This window comes from Pholcus phalangioides, unplaced genomic scaffold (assembly GCF_987345545.1).
Source record: "Pholcus phalangioides strain wild (caught in Gottingen) unplaced genomic scaffold, Ppha-v1.0 ptg000007l_1, whole genome shotgun sequence".
In the NCBI taxonomy this organism is placed as follows: domain Eukaryota; kingdom Metazoa; phylum Arthropoda; class Arachnida; order Araneae; family Pholcidae; genus Pholcus; species Pholcus phalangioides.
The window spans coordinates 48,731,062-48,757,859 of record NW_028301600.1 but is presented as its reverse complement, the minus strand read 5'-3'; the positions used below and the strand labels follow the sequence as shown (position 1 = coordinate 48,757,859).

Sequence of the window (26,798 nt, the reverse complement as noted above, 5' to 3'; positions counted from 1 at the left end):
CCAAAGGATGTGCAGGTGTTGTAAATAGTATACACAATTATTTCTCATCAGAATATTTCCTGATGAAAGGCATGACAGAAGCTAAAATAAAATGAACACATTGCACATTGCTTACAGCAGAAAGTCCCTCACCGAGACGTAAAAAAATGTCAAACAATGCCATTTGGAATTTGCATTTTTTCTATGGTGCAATAAAAACAGTAATCAATGATCAACTGAAAATAGTTTTTATTTTTAGTTAGTTTTTGCATCACATTATGTTAATGGAAAAACAAATATTTATCAATTTTTGCTGCACCATGTTAATTTTATGTGATGGCTAATCAAACCAAGACGTACAGATTATAATACAGCCAGATAACAGATTTAACCGATTCCAAATGGTTTTTCATGCATGAATTTCACACTTATGGTCTACTAACCTCTCAGTCCGAAGACTGAGTTTCACTGACAATAAAACTTCACATTCATGCACTTGTTTTTGCTCATCTGAAAAAGTCTGAGATTCCATAAACTTTTGGGACATAGTGTTAGACCATGTGTCAGCTTCAGACCCTTGGATAGGACACAGGTTAATGTTGAAATGTTAATGCTTGATTTATCAGAGAAAAACATGCTCTCATGAAAGTTATTCAAAACATATTTCCCCATAATGTGGACATTACAAATTTAATGCTTTAAAACTGTTATTTTGAGTTCATTCTTTTTTAAATACATAAAAATTTAATTTAAAAAGTTTTGATTCATATATGATTGGATTGAAAGTTGAGCCAGGGAAATGGTGAAGTTAAGTTTGGTCACAACTCCACCGACAGCATACAATATTCTTAAATTTTGTCAAGTTCACTTTCCCTTCCCTGTTATAGCTCTTATGGAGAGTAGGAATTTGTTCATATTGATCAAAATTGAGAGAGAGCAAAATGCTTGTAATTATGATTGTAACCAACCATTTTCATTGCATTATGGTCATTTTCTGAACATGAGGGCTAATTAGATCAAGACCTACAGCTTATTGCAGATTTTGAACAGCGTTCAACATTTTTCTTTTCATATGTCTTGCTGAGAGGTTGTGCTTAGTGGAGCACTTCCTGAGGTAGCAGTCTTTTCTGTGGTCATGTCACTGTTTCTGTTCTAAGGAAAGATTCTGACAAGAACAAATCGGGTATTAAATTTGCAACACCTCTATATGTATACATCCTTTGGTACATCAGATGAGTATCTAATTAACCTGGACTATCCCCCACCTTGGATATTGATATCTTTTAATAGGTACAACTATATTGATATGTATTTGATTTTTACAATACCATCCATTTTTTTAATTACATCAGACATAGCGAATCAGATTTTTGATTCCCTGAAATTTGTTATAGCAAAGTTTGACTATAGGCAAAAAAGGAATTGGGCAATAAAAAAAATTTTTTTTTGCTTCTCAGCAGTCATTAACCAGTTCATAAATTAATGGGCAACAATCATAAGTAAATAATGTTGGTAAAAACACAAGTGAATGAAAGTTTTAATTAAATAATGAAAATTCTGAAACACAGAATGTGATAAGTCATTTAAAAATATATTTCTGATGAAAATGCAAAATTCCTAATGTATTTTTCAAAGTAAATCCACTTACCTAATGGCTCCAAATGCAGTACATGTGAAGTATAACTGCCTTGTTTCAAATGGAAATAGCATAGGGCAAGAATATGTCAGATATTCACACCAATCTGGTTGTGCACCAGATGTTAGTACAAGAGGATCCTATACGAATAATATAACTACAATATAACGATTTAACGTTGGAATTGTAATATGATAGAAAAAATTGAATATTGGGGGGGAGATGATATAAAGACTAATCTCAATGTATCAAACCTCTTTATCTGAAAGTCTATACATAAAAGTCTTTCTTTCACCTTGAGCATTGAATAATTCTTTGAGCACTAATGTAATTTTTCATATTTGTCTCAACCATTTTTTCAAAAACTATTGCCTTCTCAACTGCAAATTAAGCCATGAAAAATTGATTAGCAATACTACTCCTATAAATCTGTGCGACTGGCCCCAACAATTCAATAGCATATTCCCTAAGAACCCTAGGAGAGATATCATCTGGTCCTAGTGCTTTGCTTGCACATACATTTTTTAGAAGATTTAGGACCTCCACTTGAAGGATTTTATCACCCCATGCAACACCCGTACATTGAATATTGTTTTCTTTATTAAAAACTAAAGTGAAAAATGAATTGAAAGCACTACACATGCCTAAACTGCTCTCTAGCCTAGACCCTCCTATCGAGTAGGGGCTAACTCTCTCTCTCCCCCCTTACATCTATTATTGATGTACATGAAAATCAACTTCCTTTATACTATCGCTTTCTTCAACGCTTCTTTTATCAGTAAACAATGACGCCTGTTTTTCTTTCCAATATAATAGGTTTCCAAAATTTTAAATTGCGCTTGTTTTTCCCAAGTGTTCTAAAACAAATCCCTTTAAGCTATTTTTTTTTTCAAAAATTGAAGAGTTAGAATAGAAATGCCTAACTTGTATTACGAATTAAGATACTTTTTATAATGTACGATATGTTCCATAAATTCCTTTGTGAAAGTCTTCCGGCGAGCAACTGTGAATGTGGTTAGTTGAAAGAAACTGACTGAACCCACAAAATGGAGTTTTTATTACCTTATACATGCCTTCACTTATAAAAGAGCCATTTCAAGAGTAGCACTGTAAGTACATGGATCATAGTAGCTATTACTGACATATAGCATAGGTCATTGTGAACCTATGTACAAAAATTTTTTTCAATAAGGGAACCTTCTGACCTCCTACATAGTCTTGCAGATTGATAATGATAATTTTATAGGGAAAAAATGAGTGTTTCAACCATATTTTCGAAATATGCAAAAGAAAAAACTTTTGACAACAACAAAAAAAAAGACTGACTGTCCTGATAACTATAAACTAATTTTTCCTCATGTTATGATATTGGTCCATTTTGTACTTTGCAAAAGTCAAAACAATTCACGAATGATATCAATATCTGTGATTATAATAAAAGGCATCTACTGTATCAGTGAATTTTGATACATCAAATATTGCTTGCCATCACCAAAGTGGGCAGATTCTGAATGTTAGAAAATGAAAAACATTGTAATTCCCATTCTTTTGGTTGGGACTATAATTTGTATTTGTTCACATTGAACAAGTTTCTACCATATTGATGTTCCACTTGGGACAATTTATATGAGGAGTTGAAAAGTTACCCTAATCGTTTTGCGAGAGCAGTGTGGGTTTTATATTTTAATAAAAGCACTTAGCTGGTATTATTCTAATACATCACCTGTATCTGCTGAATAAGCTTGTTAGTAAGTTTCTTGCTTATAAAGTCTTCAGCTGTCACGCAGAATTTGGAGTCACTGAATCCTAAAAAAAAAGAAAACACTCATTAGAATCTTGAAAAAATAAGGATGGATGTATGAGCATGATTTTGGCGTGTAAGCATTTTTTTCTATTTTAACATTGTAGTTATTACATAACTATTGAATTCAACTTCCAAATGTACATGGATGCTAGCCATACACACACACACACACACACAGTTAATAATTCACACTAAATACTTCAAAAACTGATACATTATTAAAGTTAAGTCTATAAATAAAGCAAACAATATTCTAAACCAGAGGTGCACAATCTCAAAAGATGCTCATTAAAAAATAGCAATTCAAACACCACGATAAGCACACCAGTATGTAGCCATCTTGCATATCTGTCCAACAGACATCAATGGTTATGAACTCCTCTTATTAATAAAAGCATAAAAATTAAAATGACTCACTAATTCAAAAAATTATGAAATAACAGTGCAGATATTACTTGGGAGATTTAAAACGCATGCATACCCGCATTTATTGAATGAGATGCTTCTTTAGAAAATGCAAACAATAAACGTAAGACTTGTAGAACTTCTTCAACAGTACATCCATTTACTTCAGTAGAAATTGAGGGTAGAGTACATGGTGACTGTAGAGTGGTTGAAAAAGTGCTAGCTCTATCATGATCAAATACATTAAGAGATCCCTATCAAAACAAAAATTATCACACATTAATAACACTTGGAAACAAAAATACAAATATTATATGCAGTTACAAACACTAAACACTGTATCTGGTAACTAATGACATTAGTAAAAAAAGAAGTATTTGTGTAGGTGTAGTAATTTTTATTATACAACATAGGTTTTTTTTCATTTATGTCGGCAACCCATTGGTTACAAAACAATTTTTTTTTTGAAATTTTCTTTCAAAAATCTTTGTAATAGAAAATGCAGGAAAAATTGAGATATTTGCAGTCGTACTTAAAAGTATAATATCGCCCCCCCCCCCTCATGCTAGAAGTATGAATGTGCAAATTTTCACATTTTTTTAATTACCTGGTTGGATACTTTATTTTGTTATCTAAGTTTTTCTGATACACAAATGTGTATCCCTACTGAAACATGTTACACAAAACATTTTAGGAAAATAATTTTCAGAGTAACATTTGGGTAGGGTAAATAATAAAACACCATTTCTCACATTCTTTCTTCCCCCCCCCCCCCCACCTGGACATTGCACATTCATGTTTCTAGTGTTTCTAGCACAAGGGGAATGATAAATACTCAAATGGCCATAATCAAATAAAATACTAAATATATACAGCCACTCCCTAACTAATGAACAGGATCCGTTCTCCGAGCATCATCCAAAAGTCAAACTCTAGCAAATTTTGTGCAATTCATTAATTTAAAATCACACTATTATACTAGTTTCACTAAATAGTAGAGAAAAAAAAAGGAAAATGTTTCTGAGCCACAACTTCATCGTTTCCTGCGTTCTGTTTCTTTTCTTAAGTTACTTTGGCTACTTCTAAAACCATATATTCATTAGTTTACTCTTTCTCATCAGCTCCAATAAGTTGAATCATGTCCAATCCAATTTTTTGATTCTAAAGTCAACTCATTGGCTACATTCACTAATACCTTCAAAATCATTTTTTTCAGACTTCAAAAATCATTTAACACACCCAAGCAGGAGACCAAGATCTCAGTTCAACCTCTTCCAACTAGAATGAAAAAACTGTTCTTCAGATGCAGGAAGTTGCAGAGTGAGACAAGCAACTATTATTTTTCTTATCTTTCTAAACTGAGGAAAAGAGATGTTTGAAATTTATCCTTTTCATTATCTTCCCTTTGCATAATTCAAGTTGATAAAAGAATATATGTATTATTGTGAGTATTATAATATTCATAATAGATAAACAGAGTATTTCTCTTCGCAGTTTATATATCTGTATTCCAGAGTGAGGGCACTATGTGTCCAAAGGGAAATTTTACAGAAGAGCTGTTTAAAGACTTTTTTAAGTACGGCTTCCTATGAAGGTTTTGCTTGTTTTATAACGCGAGTATCTGTTATTTATTGAAACAGGACTTACTGTCCTATACCTTTGTATAGTATAATGAAATTACAGTGGAAATTCAATTAACGAGCAATTCACATAACAAGCAAAAATGTTTAACAAATTTTGATTTGATTAACGAGTGATAATTTGCATTACGAACAAAACTCATGAGAGCCTATTATGATCTCGTCTGAGGAAGACAAAGAGAGAAATGAGAAGTCCCCCACTTCAAATGAGATTAAGAGATGTGTAGAATGTGGAAATCTGTGCAAAACTTTGTTAAAGCTGTAGCAGTGCGAATAATAAATCTGTCCAACAATAGTCCCATTTCCAAAAAAAAAAAAAAAAAAAGAAGAGAGGCAAAAGCAAGTGTCATAGATAGCTCCATGGCTTCCATTTTAAAATCACACAAAAAAATAAATAAGTTTACAGATGGTGAGTGCAGTGCGTAAGTCGTCCTCTTCTCTCTCTGGTCGTTTAGACTAAGTTAATTTGTAAACACACATTATAAAATTGTATATTTATTTATGGTATTTTTTAAAAATATTTTTATTGTATTATTTATTATAATATTATTGTGTTGAATTATTGAATGAATGACATTTTTTTAGTTATTTTCATGTGAATGAATAACTGTGGATGGTATTATCCAAGTTTCCATTATTTCCTATGAGGAAGTTTGATTCGCATAACATAACGAGCATGTTGGTGGAACGGATCAAGCTCGTTAACCAAAGTTCCACTGTAAAGCTAATTTGTAGCATTATTCCAATATTGACAAAAATGGACATGGTGTCCATTGCCTCCGACATACAGATACACAGTCGAGCTCGCTTATAATGAACACAGATATTACAAATTTTCACATATAATGAAGTTTTCCCACATCCTGTGAATTTAGTATTGCTTATCTATGCTATTTTAATTGCTTATAACAAATTTTTAAACACGAATTTCTTTGTAATCTTATCTAAATCATCTTATTGGTAAGTTCACCTTTCTACAATGTGTAGGTACAATTTATATGCCCCCTTTATTTCCTAGATATTTTAGAAGGGTGCTTGAGTACTGTGAAATCATCTTTTGCTTCAATTTTTTTTTTTAAGCTTTTCTCTGTTAAATCCCATATTATTTGCAGAAAACCTTATTAGGAAGAAAAGATAGGTTATACTCCCAAGAACCGAACCTCCAAAACACTTTTAGCATGCATTTTCAAATTTTTACTAGCTTCGGATGTTGGTTGTGGTGGTGGTGTGTGCAAATTAATTTTAGTGAATTTCAAGCAGAAAGGCTGTCTGTTGCATCAATAATAATTCAAGCTACACAGTTGTTTGAAAGCCAAAAAAAACGGGGGAAAAAGTAAGGTAGCAGAGTAATTCATTATTCCTCGAAGTTTGCTATCCACGATTGTGAAGAGCTAAGAGGAATTGAAAAAGTTTTTGGATGGCGAACTGAAAATTTACATGGAGAGATTCATAGAAAGAGTGCTTTTTAAATGCTTCAAAAGTAAGGGGACAAAAATTACAATAACCGGGCCCTTAGTAAAAGAAAAAACATCAAATTTGCAAGTTTATTTGGAAAAAATTTTAAATTTAACGCAAAACGTTCAATATCCATAATCATATCATGATGAAAATTTAAAAAAAAATCATTTATGCATTCAATTACATAAGATTTTAATTCAAATTTTGACCAGTTTTGATCAGTTTAATCTCTATTTTAAAAATGGTCAATTTATTGAAAAATGTGTACCGTACATTTAAATTGTGTATTATTTCGCTCAATCACATAATTTTTTAAGCCGGTACGTATATAACAAATTCCACATATAACAAACAGTTTAGCTGTTTTTTCTGACTTTGTTATAAGTGGGTCCGACTGTATTTCTAATCTTCACTCATATATACAGTGAAGTACAGTGTATAGCATGTGCTGTATGTATATATTTATAAATATAGCAAATTCCACTTATGACACTTTTCAAAAAGCTGTCATGACAAAATGTTGAGTGAGAAAATTCTTTAAAAAGGAAGTCTCAGTGTTATCAGACATAATTTTTACACCTGCCACAATTTCTTTATGCAGTTTTTGATTTTCTTACAAAAATTATGACATATAGATTTAGTAAGAATTATATATATATTCTTATTTTTTATACAGGAAAAAATTAAATTAAACAAAAGAAAGCTAGCATTTTAATAATACCAACTTATGTTACACATTTGAACTCTGGCTTTTTGATCAAAATCAAAATGCTTTTTTGTAATTTTCATGGCACCTTGTATTGAGATGGTGTTTGAAGAGCTAGAGGACAAGTTGAACTTTTTCCCATTTGTAATTCTCCAAATCAAAGGATTTTTGGTCTATAAATTAGTTTTTATTTTTTTTTTTCTCATCTCAGTTTTTTTTTTTAACTTTAATCTCTGCCATTTTGGATCAAATTGTGCTTGGCAAAATCAAAGGCTGTTGCCTCATTTTTCGGAATTTCAAAGGCCAAAAAAGTATTGTATTGGCTGTTCTGGGAAGAATTAAAATTCAATAAAGTAGTCAGAATATCAATTTTAAAGCCAACATCTCAAAAGCTGTCAAGTCATCTATGTTTCAGGCTTTATTTTGCATCAATAGATTTAGAAATGTATGAGAAATACAGTAGTTTAAGTCTTTGTTATACGCAAACAGTCTCTACCACTATGGCAGAGGTGGATTAATGTCAGTTGAGGCCTAAGGTGCAGAAGAAAATATTGGGGCTCTTAAATTAGGAAAAAAGTGTAAAATTGTGGTTACGCAGGGCCTTTCAGAAGTCGGCACCAAGGATGCGCACCTGCCGTTAAATCCACCTCTTACTATGAGAAGATTTTTCATCACTTTTTAGAATCCATTTCAGCAAATTTGAATAAGAAAACAAAGGGGAAAAATACATAAAAACTAAGCCCCTCTGAGATTTTTTTTTTTAGTGTTTATCTGTTAGTCTCCCTATTCAGAGACTACTGCCATATGTAAGGAGAAGGGACCTTCCTTGAGTCCTGCATATGCCTATATCAGACATACCTCAATCACCTTGGTGTATCTGGACAGGAAAAGTTAATTCTCTACACTGTATTGTTGAACACCGAGAATAAGAAAAAAAATCTGTTTAAATTGTTGTCTCCAACCAACACCCCTCCCGCTAAAGAAGGGTGTTGGTCCAACCCATGAAAAAAGAGGAAAGTTTTCAATGCATTTTTTGAGCAGAAAATGACTGGCTTTGAGGTAGCCATTAAACGAAAGCACCCTCTCCAGTTTCTGCACAATTGTAAATTGCACGTACATTAATAACCATTATTTTCTTTTCTTTATATGGGAAAAAGGTGAAAAAAATGTACAGATTTTGAGGAGCTGAATTTTCTAAACGTTGTAACCAGGAAATAGCAAAAAAAAAAAAATCAATATTATATCCAGGAAAAGTTAAAATAATTATAATAAGGGAAAAGTTGGAAAGTTCGGACCACGAAAATAAGTTTTACTTGGCATGAAAAACAGTCGAAAGAGAGAGTATTGTAAGCAGGATCCACATGCCAGGAACACAGGAACATATCTGCTTAAAATAGAAGATAAAAGCAAGAATGAGATGAGGGGTGTGTGAGGATAATGATAGGGTTGCAATGTAGTGTCCTGCCAGTGATGCACCTAGAAGAAATGATAACACACTTTTACCATTACAGCTGGAATTTGGAAGTGGACCATTGCCACCCCTGATTTGAAGAGCCTGTATTTCTGCTTATGCTATTCAGTAACTAAATCACATTCATATACTAAGTTACAAATGGCATGCACATTACATGATTTCCATAATGTTTGTCATGTTCTGTTGCTGCTATAGCCATTTTTTTGTAGATAGCATGCTTTCAAATTTGAAAGTAATATGAGAAACATTGCATACATGGCACATAAATGAATTTTATATCCCTTGAATATCTATAATTCTATAACCATGGCCACAACTAAAGTAGGGAAACAAGGCAGTCTCTTTGCAAAACATTTTGCCAAATATTGCTAAAGTTAATTTGGCATTCGTCAACAGTACCAAATATTTTGGTATACATTCATTTGTAAGCCGAATGTGTGAAATTGAAATGAGTTTGTAAGTCATACATTTGTAAGCCGAATGTGTGAAATTGAAATGAATTTGTAATTCATACATTTGTAAGCCGAAAGTAGCTGTAGTAGTTTTGAGGTAAACTCAGTGATAATACAATATGTGTATATAGAAACACAATGTAGCAAAGACTTTCATCATACATCACAGTTTATCTTCAATACATGAAAAATTCATGAAGTAGCTTGTACCAAATAAGTTTTGGTTGCAAACTCCTGTCATACACTTTTAGCTACACATATATCAGGGAAAAGAAATAATTTTTTTAAATCGGGGCCTTGTTTCTCTCATTTTCATAGGTTATTCACGTGTTTCATATTGGGAAAACTCAGTTATAAACCCTAATATTTATTGCAGGGTTTAACAAATGGATAAGAAATATGCATTGACAGATGGGAAAGTTTTAATGAAATCCCACTTTGAAAGAACAAAATATAACATGCCTGTGATCTGACATCTTTATCTTTGCCTTCCTTGTACACAATGCTATAAAAATAAAATATTACAATTCATTAAATAAGTTTTGATAAGAAATAACTAAAAAAATCATTGCAATAGAATAAAAAAAAAGGGATTGGAAATAAAGTTTGATTTCAGCCATGTAAAAAATATATGATGTAAATCAGAAGGTTTAATGAAATACATTCACAAACATAGAAGTTGAATGTTTAACATTCTCATGAATTCAAATAGTGTGTTGAGTATAGTCATAATTTTCCAATAAATTTTTTTTTATTAATATGCAAATCTCTTTTGTGATTTTGAAACATGTTTTTTAATGGATATTCACCTTATTTAAGCTGTAACTTAGAAAAACAAAAGCTGGAGATTCAAATAGCTATGAATGAAATAAAAAATCTTAGCATTTTCAAACAACCACAAAATGGTAATGCTTGTACTTGCTATTGCAATTCTGATATACACTCTGGAAAAGAGCATTAATTTTAAAAAATAAAATAAATGTTGAATAAATTAGTGAGTCATTTATTCAATGATAAATTATCAAGAAATGTTATAATTTACTCTCTTAAGGTGGACATTTTGTAACTTTATTAGTAGCAAAGAGAATAGTAAAAACTAATTTAGCTAGGAAGATAAATTGTTATAGTACTGTATGATTTGTTTTATGCCTTGGTGTGAAATGCTATTGTACTCAGAACACTTTAACAACTTTGAAAGAGAATGACAGTTTCCCTATTCTTTTGATATATTGAATCTTTCATAATTTTTTTATTAGTTCTTTCCTGCAAAAAATAATTTGACAAATTTTAATTTTTTAAAAATTAATTTAAAAGTATCAATTCTTAAACTTCTTAATCACATATTGAAAAAAAAGTTGGTATAAATTCTAACAACATATGATAGACGGATAAGTGTACTCTATAATCAGAGGTTAAACTATGAATGTCCCCAATTTTAAGGGATTTACAAAACACGTACTTATGTGCAGTTTTCAGATGCTTTTTCTATTAGCAACTTAAGATCCATTTCTTTTGAAGCATAATGAATGATGGTAATAAAAAAATATTTTATTAAAATGCGAGTCAACACACACATCCAAATGGAATTTTAAAACTCTTATTTAGAACAATTTCTGTGTGCTCAGTTGAAACTATTTCCAAAGATAGGGAAGGCAGCTTTGTAATCACTTCTACCAGATGCTACTCCTTTTTGAAATGGGGTTTTCCTCACTTTTGCTTGTGAAAACATTAACCACAAATCGCTTGAATGTAGGTGATGATATGCAGGTAGCCTTTTTAAAGAAAGAACCTCAATTTCAAAATTTCATTCATTATGAAAAAAAAACAAGTTAGTCACTAAAAATCGACATGTACCGTAATTTTAATTTTGTTGCATTGATACCCATGCATTTCTTCAATAAATTAATTTTTCAACTTAGAGGATTAATATTTTATGTTTGAAATTTTTATAGCAATAATTCAATAATTATTGGATAATTAATTTATATATAATTTCAAACAACTAAATTTTCAACAGACACAACATAATATTCAAAGGGGTATGAAAGTAAATTGAACTGTATTAGGGGTGCGGGATGGAAAAAGGTCAAGAACCACTATTATGGAGGGATTATTGTTGTATAAAGAAGAAGCATTATCATCCCATCCCACCAAATTTATGCTGTTGTTAAAACCTCTTCCAAATAGTTACATTTTCAGTGACACCAGAAAATGCACTCAATAGTGTTTATTTGTCGCAAAAAGATTACAACTGATAATTAATGAAATTCTGTTAAATGTTTTGCCCCGTGAAGGGGTTTACTTACCCCCCCCCCATCACACTTTCCTGTATTATACAGAAATGAGCAATACCAACAACTTTATTAATGCTTCAGGTGATCGGGTAGTACAAAATTTTGATGATGTTACATACTCTTAGGCAGCGTGCACACTGGTGTAATACAGCAAACAATATAACAATCAATGCAATATGCAGCACAACACAAAATGTACATGGATTGCTTAAACACATAGACAATCTGTATTGTAGCAACGAATTTGGCTCACACTGGCATGATTGCAATACTACATTGACACCTGCCGGAGTTGCATTGTATGGAGAGACAATGAAAGTTTATCTGTCCAATGCAAAGTATCATATGACAAAACAGGAGGAGGATATTTCAGAAATTCATTTTTGAATTTCTTTCATTTATGCAACTTGTTGAGCAGAATCCATGTTTATGGAACTACACTTTAAACTGATTTACCATAGAAGCAAACAGCAGAAAAATTAGTGGACACCAGTATGAAAAAAAAAGCATATGGGAGATTTTTAAAACTAGAATGATGGGAAGTTCCAACTACCTAGAATGACGGTAGTTGTCATTTTGACTGCGACTGCTATAGGAAAAAATTGACAAAAATTTTTTCTTTACCAAAAACTTCTTAAAACAGTATCTATTTAGTCTCTAACTTATTTTTGCAATAAACCCTTGTTCATATACCAGTGTTTTTGGACAAAAGGGCTCATTACGACAAACACTAATCCAGTGTTTTATTACTTTAAAAAGAGGTTTGACTATAATTTTTTTGAACTCTCGTAATTCGCGCCTTCATTTTCACTTAGCAGTCTACTGACAAGGTTTTAAGTATAATTTGCTTCAGAAACCTAGAGATTGCATTTGCGGAATAAAAAAACTGAATAACCACCAAATCCTGAGCAATGTAAAATACTTATGTAAGACAGCTTTTCGATGTCGATCGCATTATACACTGAATGAGCTGATTTTGTCGGAAACATCAACGACACTCATTAGAAGAGTAATAAAATTGCTGAAAATTAAGAAGAAAAATGGCATAAACTAACCGAAAAGATTATTATGCCGTTCTTTCCCACCTTTTCAGCGATTTTTTGTATTGTCCACAAGACTTGGTATAATTCTACAGAGGGAGTTCTACAATTGGTCAAATCGTATGATCAACTTGTGAAGCTATTTGGGCCAACTCACAATCAGTATACATGCCTGTTTAGATTTATGGAAAATTCATCGCGACAAAATTCACCAACAGCAGTTTGGCACAAGTGAGTGAGTGACAGAGTGATTGAGTAAGTGAGCAATGAATGACTTTGTGTATGTGTGTGTGAATGACTGAGTTGGTGAGCAAGTGAGTGAGGGACAGAATGAGCACCCTTGTGAGTGAATAACTGACATAGTGAGCGACCAGGCGAGTGTGTAAGTGACAAAGTGAGTGGCACAGTGAGCAACCCAGTGAATGACAGAGGGAGCAATCTGGTTGCCCGGTTCCTTGCTCATTCATTCACTTATTTGCCTACTGACTTGCTCAGTTGCTGAAAAAGTGCATTGCAATCCAGTTCAATTACTGGAAAACTGGGATCTTTTTAAAATTTGGAAAGAATAGATTTTCCCTTCCTTATCGACCACCCACTCAAACACACACATACTACAATACCACTTTTTTCTTTCATCGTTAACAGCAACAATGACATCCTTTTCAGAAGAGCTCATGGCTGGAACTGAGCCAAGAAATAAACCAGTTTCGGTATTCTTATCATTAAAATCGTATTAAAGCATGTCAAGCAAAAAAAAACCATTGTATCATGCGATAGTAAGAATGCTGTGTTGCATGCTGCATCACTTGCTATATCGCACCAGTATGAACTCTGCCTTAGAAGACCAAAAAACAGATGACAAGTTAAAAAAATATATTGAAAGCCAATTTTGTGAGCGAGATATAAAAAAATATCATTGTGGCAGTTTCAAAATTTCTTCAGAAAATATTGTTAAAGAAGAATTTATTGTAGTGAAGGATATCATACCATGAACAGAGGTTTAACACTGAACCATAGATAATTCTGAACATTTGAAAAAATATTGAGATATTATACACAGATTATAAAAATATTGTTTTACAGGGATTTATCATTATATCAAAGTACTGTTATAATCAAGTTTCACTGTATACCTAATAGCCCGATTTAAAAAATATCTTACAAAACACATATAATTTCTAGGATTAAATATCACACTCTGAATCTATGACAAATGTTCAAACTAAATTTGGAATTAAGAACACAAATGGAATACAGCAAAATTAGGAAAGCTTTTGTGACATCATTCTTGGTCAAAAATACAGAGATTTTCAAATATATTTGTAGGGGCCCCATCCGATTTGTTAACTCGTGGTTCAACCGCGAAAATGTATATACAGTAGAACCTCCAAAGTTGTACTGATTTTGGATAAGAATTTCAAGTATGAATAAATATCTATTACAACCATAAAAAAAGCTAAAATGAGGTCAATGATCGCACCATGCACCAAATTGGGTAATATTAGGTGGAAGGAGGAGAGGTCAGGGTAGAAATTTCTCAAATCTGACACTGTTTTCCAGTATCATAGGATTGTTGTCACCATCAGTCAGCAATGTGACTTCATTTGTCAATTTTCAATTTTGAAAACAATTCCACTTCTAGGAAAAATTTATGGGAAAATCATTTGGTAAATCACATGACATCTAAGCATTTAATAACAGATTGGAAGGGCACAGCTATATACAAAGTGACCACATATTTTTTAATATGCAGAATTTCAATGGAACATTTTTTTGTATCCCTCACTTTGCACCCACTTAAAATCAGAAGAAAGCATATTTCATTAAAAAAGATATGGCAATTTATAAGGGGTTTAGTGATTTTTACTGTGCCATGGAAAAAGTTAATGATAAAATTCCATTATTTAAATTAACTTTGACTGAAATGTTAATTAATTTAGTTATTAATTTTCTCAATGAAACATGATTTCCTTGACTTGATTGAATTTAACTCACAAAACATGTAAGATCATATTCTTTTCAAAGCTAGGCTTTTTTAAACAATTCAGTAACTATGACTGCAGTTATCAATCCTACATGTAGGTATATTAAAAGTGGGTTATTATCATGAAATATGTTTTCTGAATCCTCTTTCATTTTCATAAATCTCTGCATTACTTGAAGGAAACCAAAATGTCAATACACACGTATATGTAGGCTCCCATATTCGCCTTATTTTATCTTGTCTTGAGCCCAATTCTGATGCTTGCATTAACATTTGTACAGCATGAAAAATAGTCCAATCAGGATCAGACAAATCAACAGTAACATCTGGCACCTAAGAATAAACAAATTACAAGACTTTTATAAAAACTTATAATTAAAAAATTTATAACTACATAAACAAATATGATCAAAAGTGTACAAAAAATGGGCACAGGAAAAGCAGGTTTTTATCAATAATCATTGTACTATAAATCTGTCTTAGAATTACAGAAGAACCTTAATTATCCACCTCTCATTCTTTTGAAACTCTGTTAACTAGCATCAGTTTTCTTAGTGAAGAAGAAATTATCGCTGAAATTCTCCTGTTGTTGGGTTGTTTGGTTTAACCATTTCACTACGAATTTTAGACCCTGTGTGGAACATATACAGGATTTATACAAAACATTTTCAAAACAAAAAGTAGAGTTTTTCAGGAGTCATGGGGGGCTGACCCTCCCCCTTCCCTGTAAAAAAATTACACCACTAGACTAAAAACGAAAGAATGCCTCCCCCAGCATGCAGATTGATTATCTTTTAAATGTCCTTTTTTTTTTTTTTTTAAATTTCTATCTGAATGGTTCCAAGATTTCAACTTTCAGAATTAAAAATATATATGATTTGTAGGAATTTATTGAACAGCTGCTAAAAAGGAAGAGGTATACCATGACTGTATACACGAGTAACAATCGACTGTTTGAGAACACAAATTCGAATAGTAACAGAACATTATGATGAGGATTAGGTACTAAAAATTTCAATAAGAAAGAAGAGAGTGCAAGTTGCTATAGTAGTACAGTAGAGTATCGATTATCCGAAACAATTGGAGACTAGGGGTGTTTGGATAACTGATTTTCCAGATAACCTATCATTTACGGGAAAAAATAGCACCAGTGCAGTGGCCACATAATATGCAACCCTAATCTTTTTTTGAGCAGTGTATATTTTTTTCGTGATATATTTGTTCTTATATTGAGCTGCTGTATTTTAGTCATATTTGACATCCATATTTTTTTTTATTAGGGATGGGACGAATAGTAATTTGGCCGAACATAATTTTTTTTAAAATTCATCACAATTATAAATTGGTGTTTTTAATTGAAAATAAAATTAATGATACTTTCAAATGATTTATATTGAATTTCTATAATGAAATTTATTATTCAAATAAATATTAAAAAACTGGTAACTGTGAACAATCTTTATTGCCATAATACTGACAATCAAATTTTAATGATGATACATTGTATTTTAATATTAGTGATACCTTGGCTAATGAAGAAGATTTATTCCAGAATCATGTTCATTAGCCCAAATGTGATTTCCCATAGGTTTCTATGGTAAATCGTTTGATTTGTTCAAAGTTCTACCTAAAATTTAAAGATAAGTTTTGTAAAATGCCAAGGAATGCTATAAAAAAGACAAAAATTTACCGAAGACTAAAATTAACAGCTTTAAAATTGTATAAATGAGAATATACAGGAAAGTGAGAGATGCCGAAGATCTTAATTTCCAGTATGTACACAACCAACACCAGCTTTAGTCTACTAAAGCTTGTGTTGACACTACCCAATCAATTTCATAAGTGTCTCCATAGAATGTCCAGGCTGTTCACCTTAATGCTAAGTCTTGCTCTGAAATAATGCTTGCTTTAAAAACCTAGGTTCACTTTTTTTTCCCAATGCATTTTCTATTTTGGCTGAATCTTTTATTTTATATGAAATGGCTCAAAGAATTTCAGAAAGAAGTGTAGGTATATCTGAAAAAGATTCTGATGTGGACATGAGTTAATCAAGCTCTAGTGCCAGCAACTCTGATAATGATTAGTGTGAAATTTAAGCTCATGACACGGGTATTTTATGTTAGTGCATGCATTCATATCATCGAAAATGTTTGTCAGCCAAGGCAGAAAAATCACAAAAAAATCTCTAGGCAATTTGCCTGTTGTGGCCTTTGTGTTTGTATGAAAAAAAACCATTGCAGTTTTAAATGAGAATATACAGGAAGATGAGCGAGAGAAGCCAAAGATCTTTTTATTTTCCATTATGTATACAACCAACACCAGTTTTAGTCTACTAAAGCTCGTGTTGACACTACCCAATCAATTTCATAAATGTCTCCATCCATTTGTGATTTGGTCAGCTCATTTCTGTGCCTGATAACATGCAGATTGAAAAGATAAAAAAAGCATTGAGGCTTTTTTTTAATTGTATGAAAAAGTGGCCTAAATATATTTTTCTGATATAAAATATCTTAATTCTTAAATTTATGTACAGTAACAAAAATTTCTCATTCTTACCACATTTGATAACCTTGGGTATATTATGATGGTATATGTTTAGTAAGTTCATGAATGAGGATTTTTTGCATCATACATTTACATATGTAGTGTATTATCTCATACTTGTTTTTTCACAGAAACAACAACAGTGACTTCATCATCTTCACTTGCTACAAGCGTGCGCGCGCACACACAGGTGGTCTTATAATCCAATAAAGACACCAGTTGCCCTTAAGGGACAAAGACCAGTGTTAGGGTAATTTATTACTTCAGACATTTTTCTTGTCTTTCCCTAAGAAAAAAGGGAGCATATCATATATCACCACCAGTCTTTTTATCCATTAGTTTTTGTAATACTATAATACAGGGTGATTAAAATTAAAGTTTAGATTTCAAAAACTGTGAAAAATAAGAACCTTTGGTCAAAATGACTTGAAAATTTGCATGAATACTCTTGAAGCAATAAAATTTTGTTTGAAAATAAAAAAAATTAAAAATGTACGAATAGATGGTACATTTAAAATATGGTAAATTTGCTCGCAGAATGAATACAATAGTCAGCCAGGGAAAAATGAAAATTCTGTAGATAAACAAGTCTACCTGCTCGGTGACATCATTATGCAAAATTGCAGAATGTGTATGTTTGATATCATTCTATATCACTGTATGGTGCAGGTTTTACAGCAGCAGTTATTATTGGCCCATTTTTTCTCACGGAGATAGATCTTGCAAGTTACGTCACTGGCTAGCTGCATAATCTCTTTTCTGCAACCACATCATTACAGCACTTCCACAGCATCAGTGTATGGATAATACTACTTTTTATCAAGATGCACCTTGCAACACCAGTGAAGCAGCTGCTGAAGAAATATTTCTAGAATAACAGGATAACAAGACACCCTAGCCTCCAAGAGAGTTTGTCTAATATTAAACCTTGCAAATTTCTGGTTTCGGGGTATCTTAAGAATGTTGTGTATTGTGGTCGGTTTGCAGACTTTTCTGATTTGAAAGCACACCCACAGGATCACCACAGACTCAATTCGATCTGTTGAACATGCAGTTTTGTGCTTCCATCTCCTAGCAGAAGATACACAACATATTAAACATTATGACTTAACATATGACTATGTTGATATTGAACATGACAACTTCATTTTTGTGATGTTTCCATGAATTATGGCAGTGTTTCTCAAAGCAATGCATCAAGGCTGCTAGAGCATCACCAACATTTGTTAGGAGTACCGCGACGGACTGGAAATATTGATGTGTCTGTTTAAAGTGGTTTTTTCATGAATGTATGTTATCTACTAAACTAGCCTAGGGAGCTGCAGATGAACCATGAACAGGCATGGGAGCCATGAGTGAAAAAAATTCGAGAACCACTGGAATAATGTGATGCTAATTAAACTGTCATCTTGCCTTAAATGACTATTGTTTCTTTCTCTTTCCAACCCCTCTCCCATGTGAAAGAGCACAACTCCATCTATTAGTACATTTTAAAGTTTTTTTTCCCTTCACGAAACAAAATATAATTGTATAACTTCAATCAAAACCTGGATGTACAAAGAAATAATTAATATTTTAATTTGTTTACTGATGCAGAGGTGCCGAAGATGCGTTACAGTGCATCAAATACCCAGAATTTCTGAAAAAGACACAAAAATTTGGTTCATGCTAGTTCCAAGAAAAAGAGAGAAAATAACCTCCCTATTTTTTTTCCCCCTCTATTGTCTATCATGACTGTGCGACTTTGAATAGTAGTACTTTGAAGTACAAATGAACCATTTTACTGTATTGTATTGATATAACCCTGCAGGTTGTTGAAGAATAAGATTGCAAGATATCTAGTTGCGTCCTTGAATGAGGGGGCTGTATACTGAATTTACAATTTTGGAGAGCCCCCCACATAAAGGTCAAACCTTCAAGCTCGGAAGAGATTTAAATGAATCCCATCTCCAGGAGATTTAAATGAAATTGCCATGTTTTTGCAGATGTTTAATCAAAAAATTATAACTTTTAAACCAATAATTGCATTTGAAATTTTTTATGTTTATAAAATAAGGTCTTATTTTCGTTGGTAAAACTGTTTTTTCCCTTTCTATGGCTGCTAAAAAATTGAATTTATAACACAGCCTCCTAGCTGTAACAAATAACTACTAACTCAATTATACAGGGCATTTTAGCTCAAAGGGGCTTAAACACAATTTTTAAAATAATAATTATTCAGAAAGTTTTATCTCAATGGGCTAAAACCTGTTCTTTACAATAATATCTCAGATCCCCATGTGTTAAGCAGCAAAAAGCCACATTATTTCTCTTACGAATGGCACCAAATATGCAGAGATCATGAAATGTATAATAGGGTGGGTCACCGGTCTATGTAAAAAATATTTTTCAAATTTCTATTCGGCACAGCACGAAAAGGATGCCAAATGATGCCTTTAGCTCACATATGAATTTTTCTAAGAATGGGTTATCATCTTCTGCCTCCGGATTGACTTTAAAGAATACATATTTTGAAAAAAAAAATAACTTTTTGATGAGTTGTCACAGAAGTTTAAAATTTTTTTTTAATGTGTGTCCATAAAACAAATACAAATTGCATGAGTAACATTTATTTATTACAAGTTTATAAAAATGGCATTTATATTATCATCATCATATTTCAAATAGTGCAAATTCTTACTATTGAATTTCAGCACAGCGTTTCAAAACTCTGATTTTTTATGAAGCTTTCTCTCAGATTTTTTGCACAATGTGGCTGAAGTTTCTGTAAGTCTTGACCGCGTTTTCAGCAGTTTGTGTTTGACATGGCAGGCATAGTAAAGGCAGTTCTCCTGATTTTTGGATGACAAACAGTTGGATGTCTTCGTGAGGTATGGATTTCAATATTGGTGGATCAGATATATTCTACTTCTGCCAGTCAATGAGATCATGTAAGATGATACAACAAATTTTACAATAGGAAGTTGAAACAGTTGGAATCTATTTTTCTGAATGTGGTGGGCTGCTAGTTCACGGATGTGCGGTTCAGAGTTGGTGTAATATGACGTCCGGGTCATGTTTTCCTTAATTAATGTCAAGAGAGTACTTACCTTTAGAGTTCTTAATCTGTTGGTGCCTCCCAGGAGAGATGTCACCTGGTCTCATTGGAGGTTGTGTTCTTCGTATGTTCTAAGTTTTATGTTAACATAAGTATTTCGTTTGCCGGCGGATGGCCGCGGACCTCTGTTGGTAAACTTTCCCGATTGTCATTGGTCATGTTGGGTGAATCTGGCCAGTTCACCTGACATGTTGCCAAACAGTAATTTAATGTTTGTACTAATATTTCGAAACTATATGCAAATTATACCGATGTTCTTTTTGTTGTGACGTAATAGTTTATTGCTGTTACGTAATATTTTTCATGATGTGACAGAGTATTTCCGCGGTCCAAGAGGACCAAAATACTTGTTCCTGACTAGAGTATATATACAGGTTGTGGTTAATGAACGATCGCTTCATATCTCATCACATCCCGTTGCATTGTTCTTCACCTCACTCGTTTAACAAGTTTGGTGCTCCAATGTTTTAGTCAGGTATAATGTAACGTGACTTCCTCTAGCCTTAGGCTTGGAAACGAATCCTGCGATGATTATCTAATTTTGCATTTGTGTCTCCGCAGGTCCGAACTTTTAATTGTATCTTTACATATGAGCAACAGCTTGGTTCATCAAACGCTAACCAGGTTACGCCGGAAAGGTCTCTACCCAGAATGCCTGGTCTAGTTGGAATTGCCAACTAAGTGAAATAGTGTCGACAATGGCTGATCTCAACATCCGCCTAATCGCCGCCTGATTCCCGATCTCCTGCAGCTCTAGCTCCTCGACATCCGCTGCACTGACATCAGACGATCATCTCTCCCACAGGCTCACACCTGTTGCTTCGCCAGACTCTCGGTTCTGATGTTGTGCTAGCTCGAGACAGTACACAGAAATAGGAAACACGGCTCCCAGCCGGCTTCACCCATCTCGGGGCCAGTGAGGATTGGCCTGTGACCATCTCACCGCAACGGACGTCCACTTCAAATCCGGACTTGGTGTCTCAACTATAACCACATCCCGAAGTTCCGGACCTACCCCAGATAAGTGCAATATATGAAAGTCTGTGATACGTTTACATTTTTTTTAATGTCTAACTAAATTTTTAATATCGTTGGAAAATTATTTGAATTAATATTGTAACCATGTTTTACTTTAGTAATTGGAATAAATGTCTTGATTTCAATTCTGTTGTCGTTTTATTTCCTTGTGCTGTCAAAAAACTTGAAGATAAAAATAAAATCCGGGAGGTAACGTTGGAAAGTGTGTAGCACAACATCGGAACCGAGAGTCTGGCGAAGCAACAGGTGTGAGCCTGTGGGAGAGACGATCTTCTGATGTCAGCTCAGCGGGTGTCGAGGAGCCAGAGCTGCAGGAGATAGGGAATCGGGCAGCGATTAGGCGGATGTTGAGATCAGCCGTTGTCGACACTATTTCACTTAGTTGGAAATTCCAACTAGACCAGGGATTCTGGGTAGAGACTTTTCCGATGTAACCTGGTTAGCGTTTGAAGAACCAAGCTGTTGCTCATATGTAAAGATACGATTAAAAGTTTGGACCTGTCGAGACACAAATGCAAAATTAGATAATCATCGCAGGATTCATTTCCAAGCCTAAGGCTAGAGGAAGTCACATTACATTATACCTGACTAATGAAAGACTAGCACCTGTGTGCTACAACATCGGAGCACCAAACTCGTTAAACGAGTGAGGTGAAGAACAATGCAACGGGATCTGATGAGATATGAAGAGATCATTCATTAACCACAACCTGTATATATATACTAGTCGGGAACAAGTATTTTGGTCCACTTGGACCGCGGAAATACTCCGTCACATCATGAAAAATATTATGTCACAGTAATAAACTATTACGTCACAACAAAAAGAACATTGGTGTAATTTGCATATAATTTCGAAATATTAGTATAAACATTAAATTACCGTTTGGCAACATGTCAGGCGAACTCGCCAGGTTCACCCAACACGACCAACGACAATCGGGAAAGTTTACCAACGGACCCAAGTAGCACAAAGATATAGATCTATATCGTAAAATTTCAGTTTCCAATATAGATCTATATCGGGCCACGATATCGTTCTGGCTAAAAAAGGCATAGTCAGAAATAAATAGATCTATATCGTGAATGTGATATAATCACAGGAGGAGGTGGCGGAGGTCCGCGGCCATCCGCCAGCAAACGAAAGACTTATGTTAACATAAAACTTAGAACATACGAAGAACACAACCTCCAATGAGACCAGGTGACATCTCTCCCGGGAGGCACCAACAGATTAAGAACTCTAAAGGTAAGTACTCTCTTGACATTAATTAAGGAAAACATGACCCGGAGGACGTCATGTTACATTGAACAGCATTGTGATCAATGAATTTTCAGGGTGTGCGAAATGTTTCTTTGAAAGAGAGAATTACGTGGTATATTTTGCCTTTCAGTTCTCTGTAAATACCTAGTTTCAGCTATGAGCTTGAACAGGTGCTGCGTTCCATCTTTACAGGAAAGGTGAGGTTTGATAGAAAACCAAGTTGGAGCATAAAAATTGACGACATACGTTGCTAGAGTTATTAAATTTTCAGAAGGAGATTCCATTGAAATGTACAAACTTAGAATTCGATTAGCATGAGTTAGCCATCAGGCCGAGACATTTTGCCTGGCAATTTGTTTGCTAAATCCTTAGGCTTTTTGAAAATGCTGAGACTATTCTGTACAAATATGTTTGGTCTGTGCTAACACCTTGAATAGAAAACTTGGGTAACTATGTTGAAATAACTTGAAACAAAAAACACTGGGTTTTTTTTTCACATATTTATATATCTTTGCTGATTCTTCCTGAAAATGTTTTTGGGTCCCGATGTGCTGCCGTATATGTAGAAACAAGTGTCAGAATGGTAATTCATTCATATGCAGTGAACAGATAATCCACTACAATGGCTTATCTAAACTTTTTTCAAGCAGACGTATGACACCTCCATATTTACCACCGTTCACATTAGTTCCACGTCACACTGCCACTAAAGACCCCATAGATATTTCTGATTCCAAGAAGAAATTGAAGATTGCTTGTTCTATGCATTCAGATGTGCCAGAAGCTGGTTCCATTATCAATGGAATATGCTCTTCAAGAATGCAATGGAATATGATCTTCTGTCTATACATTTTTCTGTTCTTTTATGATATAATTAAAGTTTTATCCTAATTTCCTTCAATATTTAAATAAACAACGAGCTGATCAAAGTTACTAACGCATACTTTGGATATTTAAATGTAATATTTTCAAGTCATCATATTTTGTATTTAAAAAATAATTGTCCAAGTCAGACCAAGTTTTCTAGGTAAGGAGTCTCTGGAACACTCACATTTTCTTTGATTTCATCGTGGAACATTTTTTTATGTTGGCAGTTTGTCCAAATCAGTTAATTTTATTCTATACACTTTCCCCAAATCACTTTGTAGCAGAAACACCTTACCGCCCTTTACCCATGCGTACTTAGTTATTTTGTGATTTGAACTGTCTAGCAAGATAATGCAGATGGTTTACATTGGCAGTCGTGTTTATTTATGAGGATTTTTGATTCTGGAAATTTTTCACTTCACTTGCATCGATTCTTTTACACTGTTTGTTCTTTGATAGCCACCTGTCAAGGATGAAATATCTTTAAATCTCACAATAACAGGTCTGTTTAACATCTGTCACTTGTAAGGACTGTCCGCATCTTGATAATGTCACCTTCACAATGTTCCCAGTTTCCTGCCCATTTTTTCTACCAACTGGTGTATATTCTCATTTTTCTCCTCTGGCAGATCTCTGATCTCGATGTTTGTCTCTCTAGATCGGAGCTGCAAATCCTCAATCTGAATCTCCAATGTTTCAATCTTTACTTTCTATACATGTTGACTATGTTTGAGTTGATTTTGATTTATTAGTTCTTTGATCAGGTCTTGTTCGGATTTTGTTTGCTTCTGGAGTTCCTCTATAGAACCGTTAGTGAAATCTATTGATTTTTAACATCGACAATTTCATTTGCAAGCCCTTTGCACTCACCACTGACTTGCTCTAAATGCTGATTTAGCATAATCCTGATTTTATCCCTAAATTCTCTGAACAATTTACTTAAATAATAGATGCAGTGGATCTGTGTTTAACTGCAATCTTGACATTTCCATCCCATTTTCTTTTCCTTGGGCATTTTCCTGAAGATTGCCTCAGCCACATCTACACACTTCGGATGAAATAAGCTCTCGCATGTACTAGAACACTCAAAAACCTCAGCTCTATCAAAAATGACTCCACTGCATTTTTGACATCTCTGTGCCATACTTACTATCTTTGATGGCTTGCCACTCTGCACACAATCACTATTTTACAAGTAGGACTCAAATCAGATGCTTTCAAAAGTTTGTAGACAAACTTTGTTATATTTTTCACTTCATATTGATATCACACACACACTATTTTCATGTATATTTATGTACTAATGATTTCTTTTGAGGGTATCTAGTACATTTTGATACCATATAAACTTGATTCAAAACTATCTAAAATTATTTAAAATACGTATTTTATCACAAAAAATCCAGAAAACATAGGACTACTAAAAAGAACATGTCCAATCAAGGCAACACCTGTGTTGCCACCTCTGTATGCAGAATCAGCCTTTGGAGGGGCACAAAATTTCTTCCATAGAAATTTTGGGTCACTAACACTCACAAAGAATTTGAAAGTATAAGAATGAATTTTTTTCAATATTTTAATTTTTTACAAAAATATTTAAAAATATTTTTTAGTTGGGGGTGGGTCACGAGCTCCCATGCCCTCCTCAGATTTTGCCCATGTTTGGAACCCGCGATTGCACAGTGGTAACAAGCTAAATACGATTTTCCAAGGTTTTCCAACTTTGAGTTAGCTACCCCTTTGAAAAAAAGCTCTGCTGCCATGATGATTAAACAGACCTACAACACAAATATGTATGCATTAACAATTCAGAGAATAGATGGCACCAGCTACTGAACACAAAACACTAGGAAATAATTTTGCAAGGATTAATATGAATAGGGAAATCAGAAGATAAGTATCTGAATCATTTGCCTCAAATTCATTCAGAAGATATTATTGAAAGAGCTAAGGTTTTCCGAAATGGAAAGAAGAGAAATTGTATAGATTGATTTATTAGGCAAATATATAAATGTGCCTAACTTAATTATATTTGTTTTAGATTTATTACATGTGTTAAACTCCATATTCTAAATTCTCATTGTTAATGGGTTTCTTTGCAAGTTTTCTGTACTTTTCTTTCATGGGCATCAGAGCCATGTGGCAGCTTTTGGTGTGTACAGCCAGTCGTCATTTGAGCAAAAACATGTATTTGAGTGGAGCCAGCCTCAAACTGGACTAGTTGTCTACTCTGACCTACCGACCTATGGTCACAGTTTTGAGTCTCATGACTCAAAATTTGTGTAATACTATTTAATTGTCTTCTTTCTTTTAAAATTTTTTCATTTTCTCTTTTTTTAGTGTAAATAATTTTAAAGTTCCTTGGTTTTTTTTGCTGTATTTTAGAAACATATGATGTCTATATTGGTAATGGACATTTTTTTCCTAGCCACCTCACTGGGCATTTTGCCTGTTGTGGCCACGTATTTGTATTTGACAAGGAAAAAGTAAAAGAATCTAGTTATAAGCTGATAAATTAATCTGTTTCCAATCAACCTTTGGATTTAACATGTTTTTAGAAATGAATTATTTGATTCACAGGAATATCAGTGAATGATGGGAGGGGGAACCATACTCTAATTATTTTCAAGAAGGACCCCCCCCCCTTCACTCAAAAAGGACACAGATTTTGTCAAAAACTTGGGTCCTGGGATCCAGGTAAATTAAAGTACAGCGACATCTTTGCTGATGGATTTTTCCACAAATTCTGAAGATTTGTAGTTTAGGATCCAACAATTAATCTTCAAAAGTAACATCTTTGTTCATATTCATGACACGAGGGAAAAGAAATGAGTGATGTTGATTGTTCTAGTTACCAGCCATCACCCTTTATTCAAGCATCCACCACATTTCCCTAACTCTTTTGTGTTACTTATTTACTGTCAAACCACTTTGCTCGCCATAATCTCTCTTTATTTGAGATGATAGAAAAATTATTTCTGAGATAAAAGAAAAAAAAAATTATTTTTTAACCTTCACCATAGGGTTACCAATGAGGAAGCTACAATGTATTTCTAACAACTAGAATAAGGCAAGTTATCTTCTCCATGTCTCATTAAAGTGTATATTTTACTTAC

General features: G+C 33.4%; 1 protein-coding gene across 1 annotated transcript in view; it reads right to left on the bottom strand.

The window, feature by feature from the left end:
* Nucleotides 1-26,798, bottom strand: part of Ufd4 (ubiquitin fusion-degradation 4-like) — a 222,932-nt gene that overhangs the window by 43,463 nt on the left and 152,671 nt on the right. The window contains exons 31-35 of the mRNA XM_089233406.1: nucleotides 15,075-15,205; nucleotides 10,017-10,059; nucleotides 3,901-4,078; nucleotides 3,339-3,421; nucleotides 1,628-1,755 (exon numbers count right to left, since the gene is read on the bottom strand). Of these exons, the coding sequence (XP_089089532.1) occupies nucleotides 1,628-1,755; nucleotides 3,339-3,421; nucleotides 3,901-4,078; nucleotides 10,017-10,059; nucleotides 15,075-15,205 (563 nt within the window). The remainder of the gene's footprint in view (nucleotides 1-1,627; nucleotides 1,756-3,338; nucleotides 3,422-3,900; nucleotides 4,079-10,016; nucleotides 10,060-15,074; nucleotides 15,206-26,798) is intronic.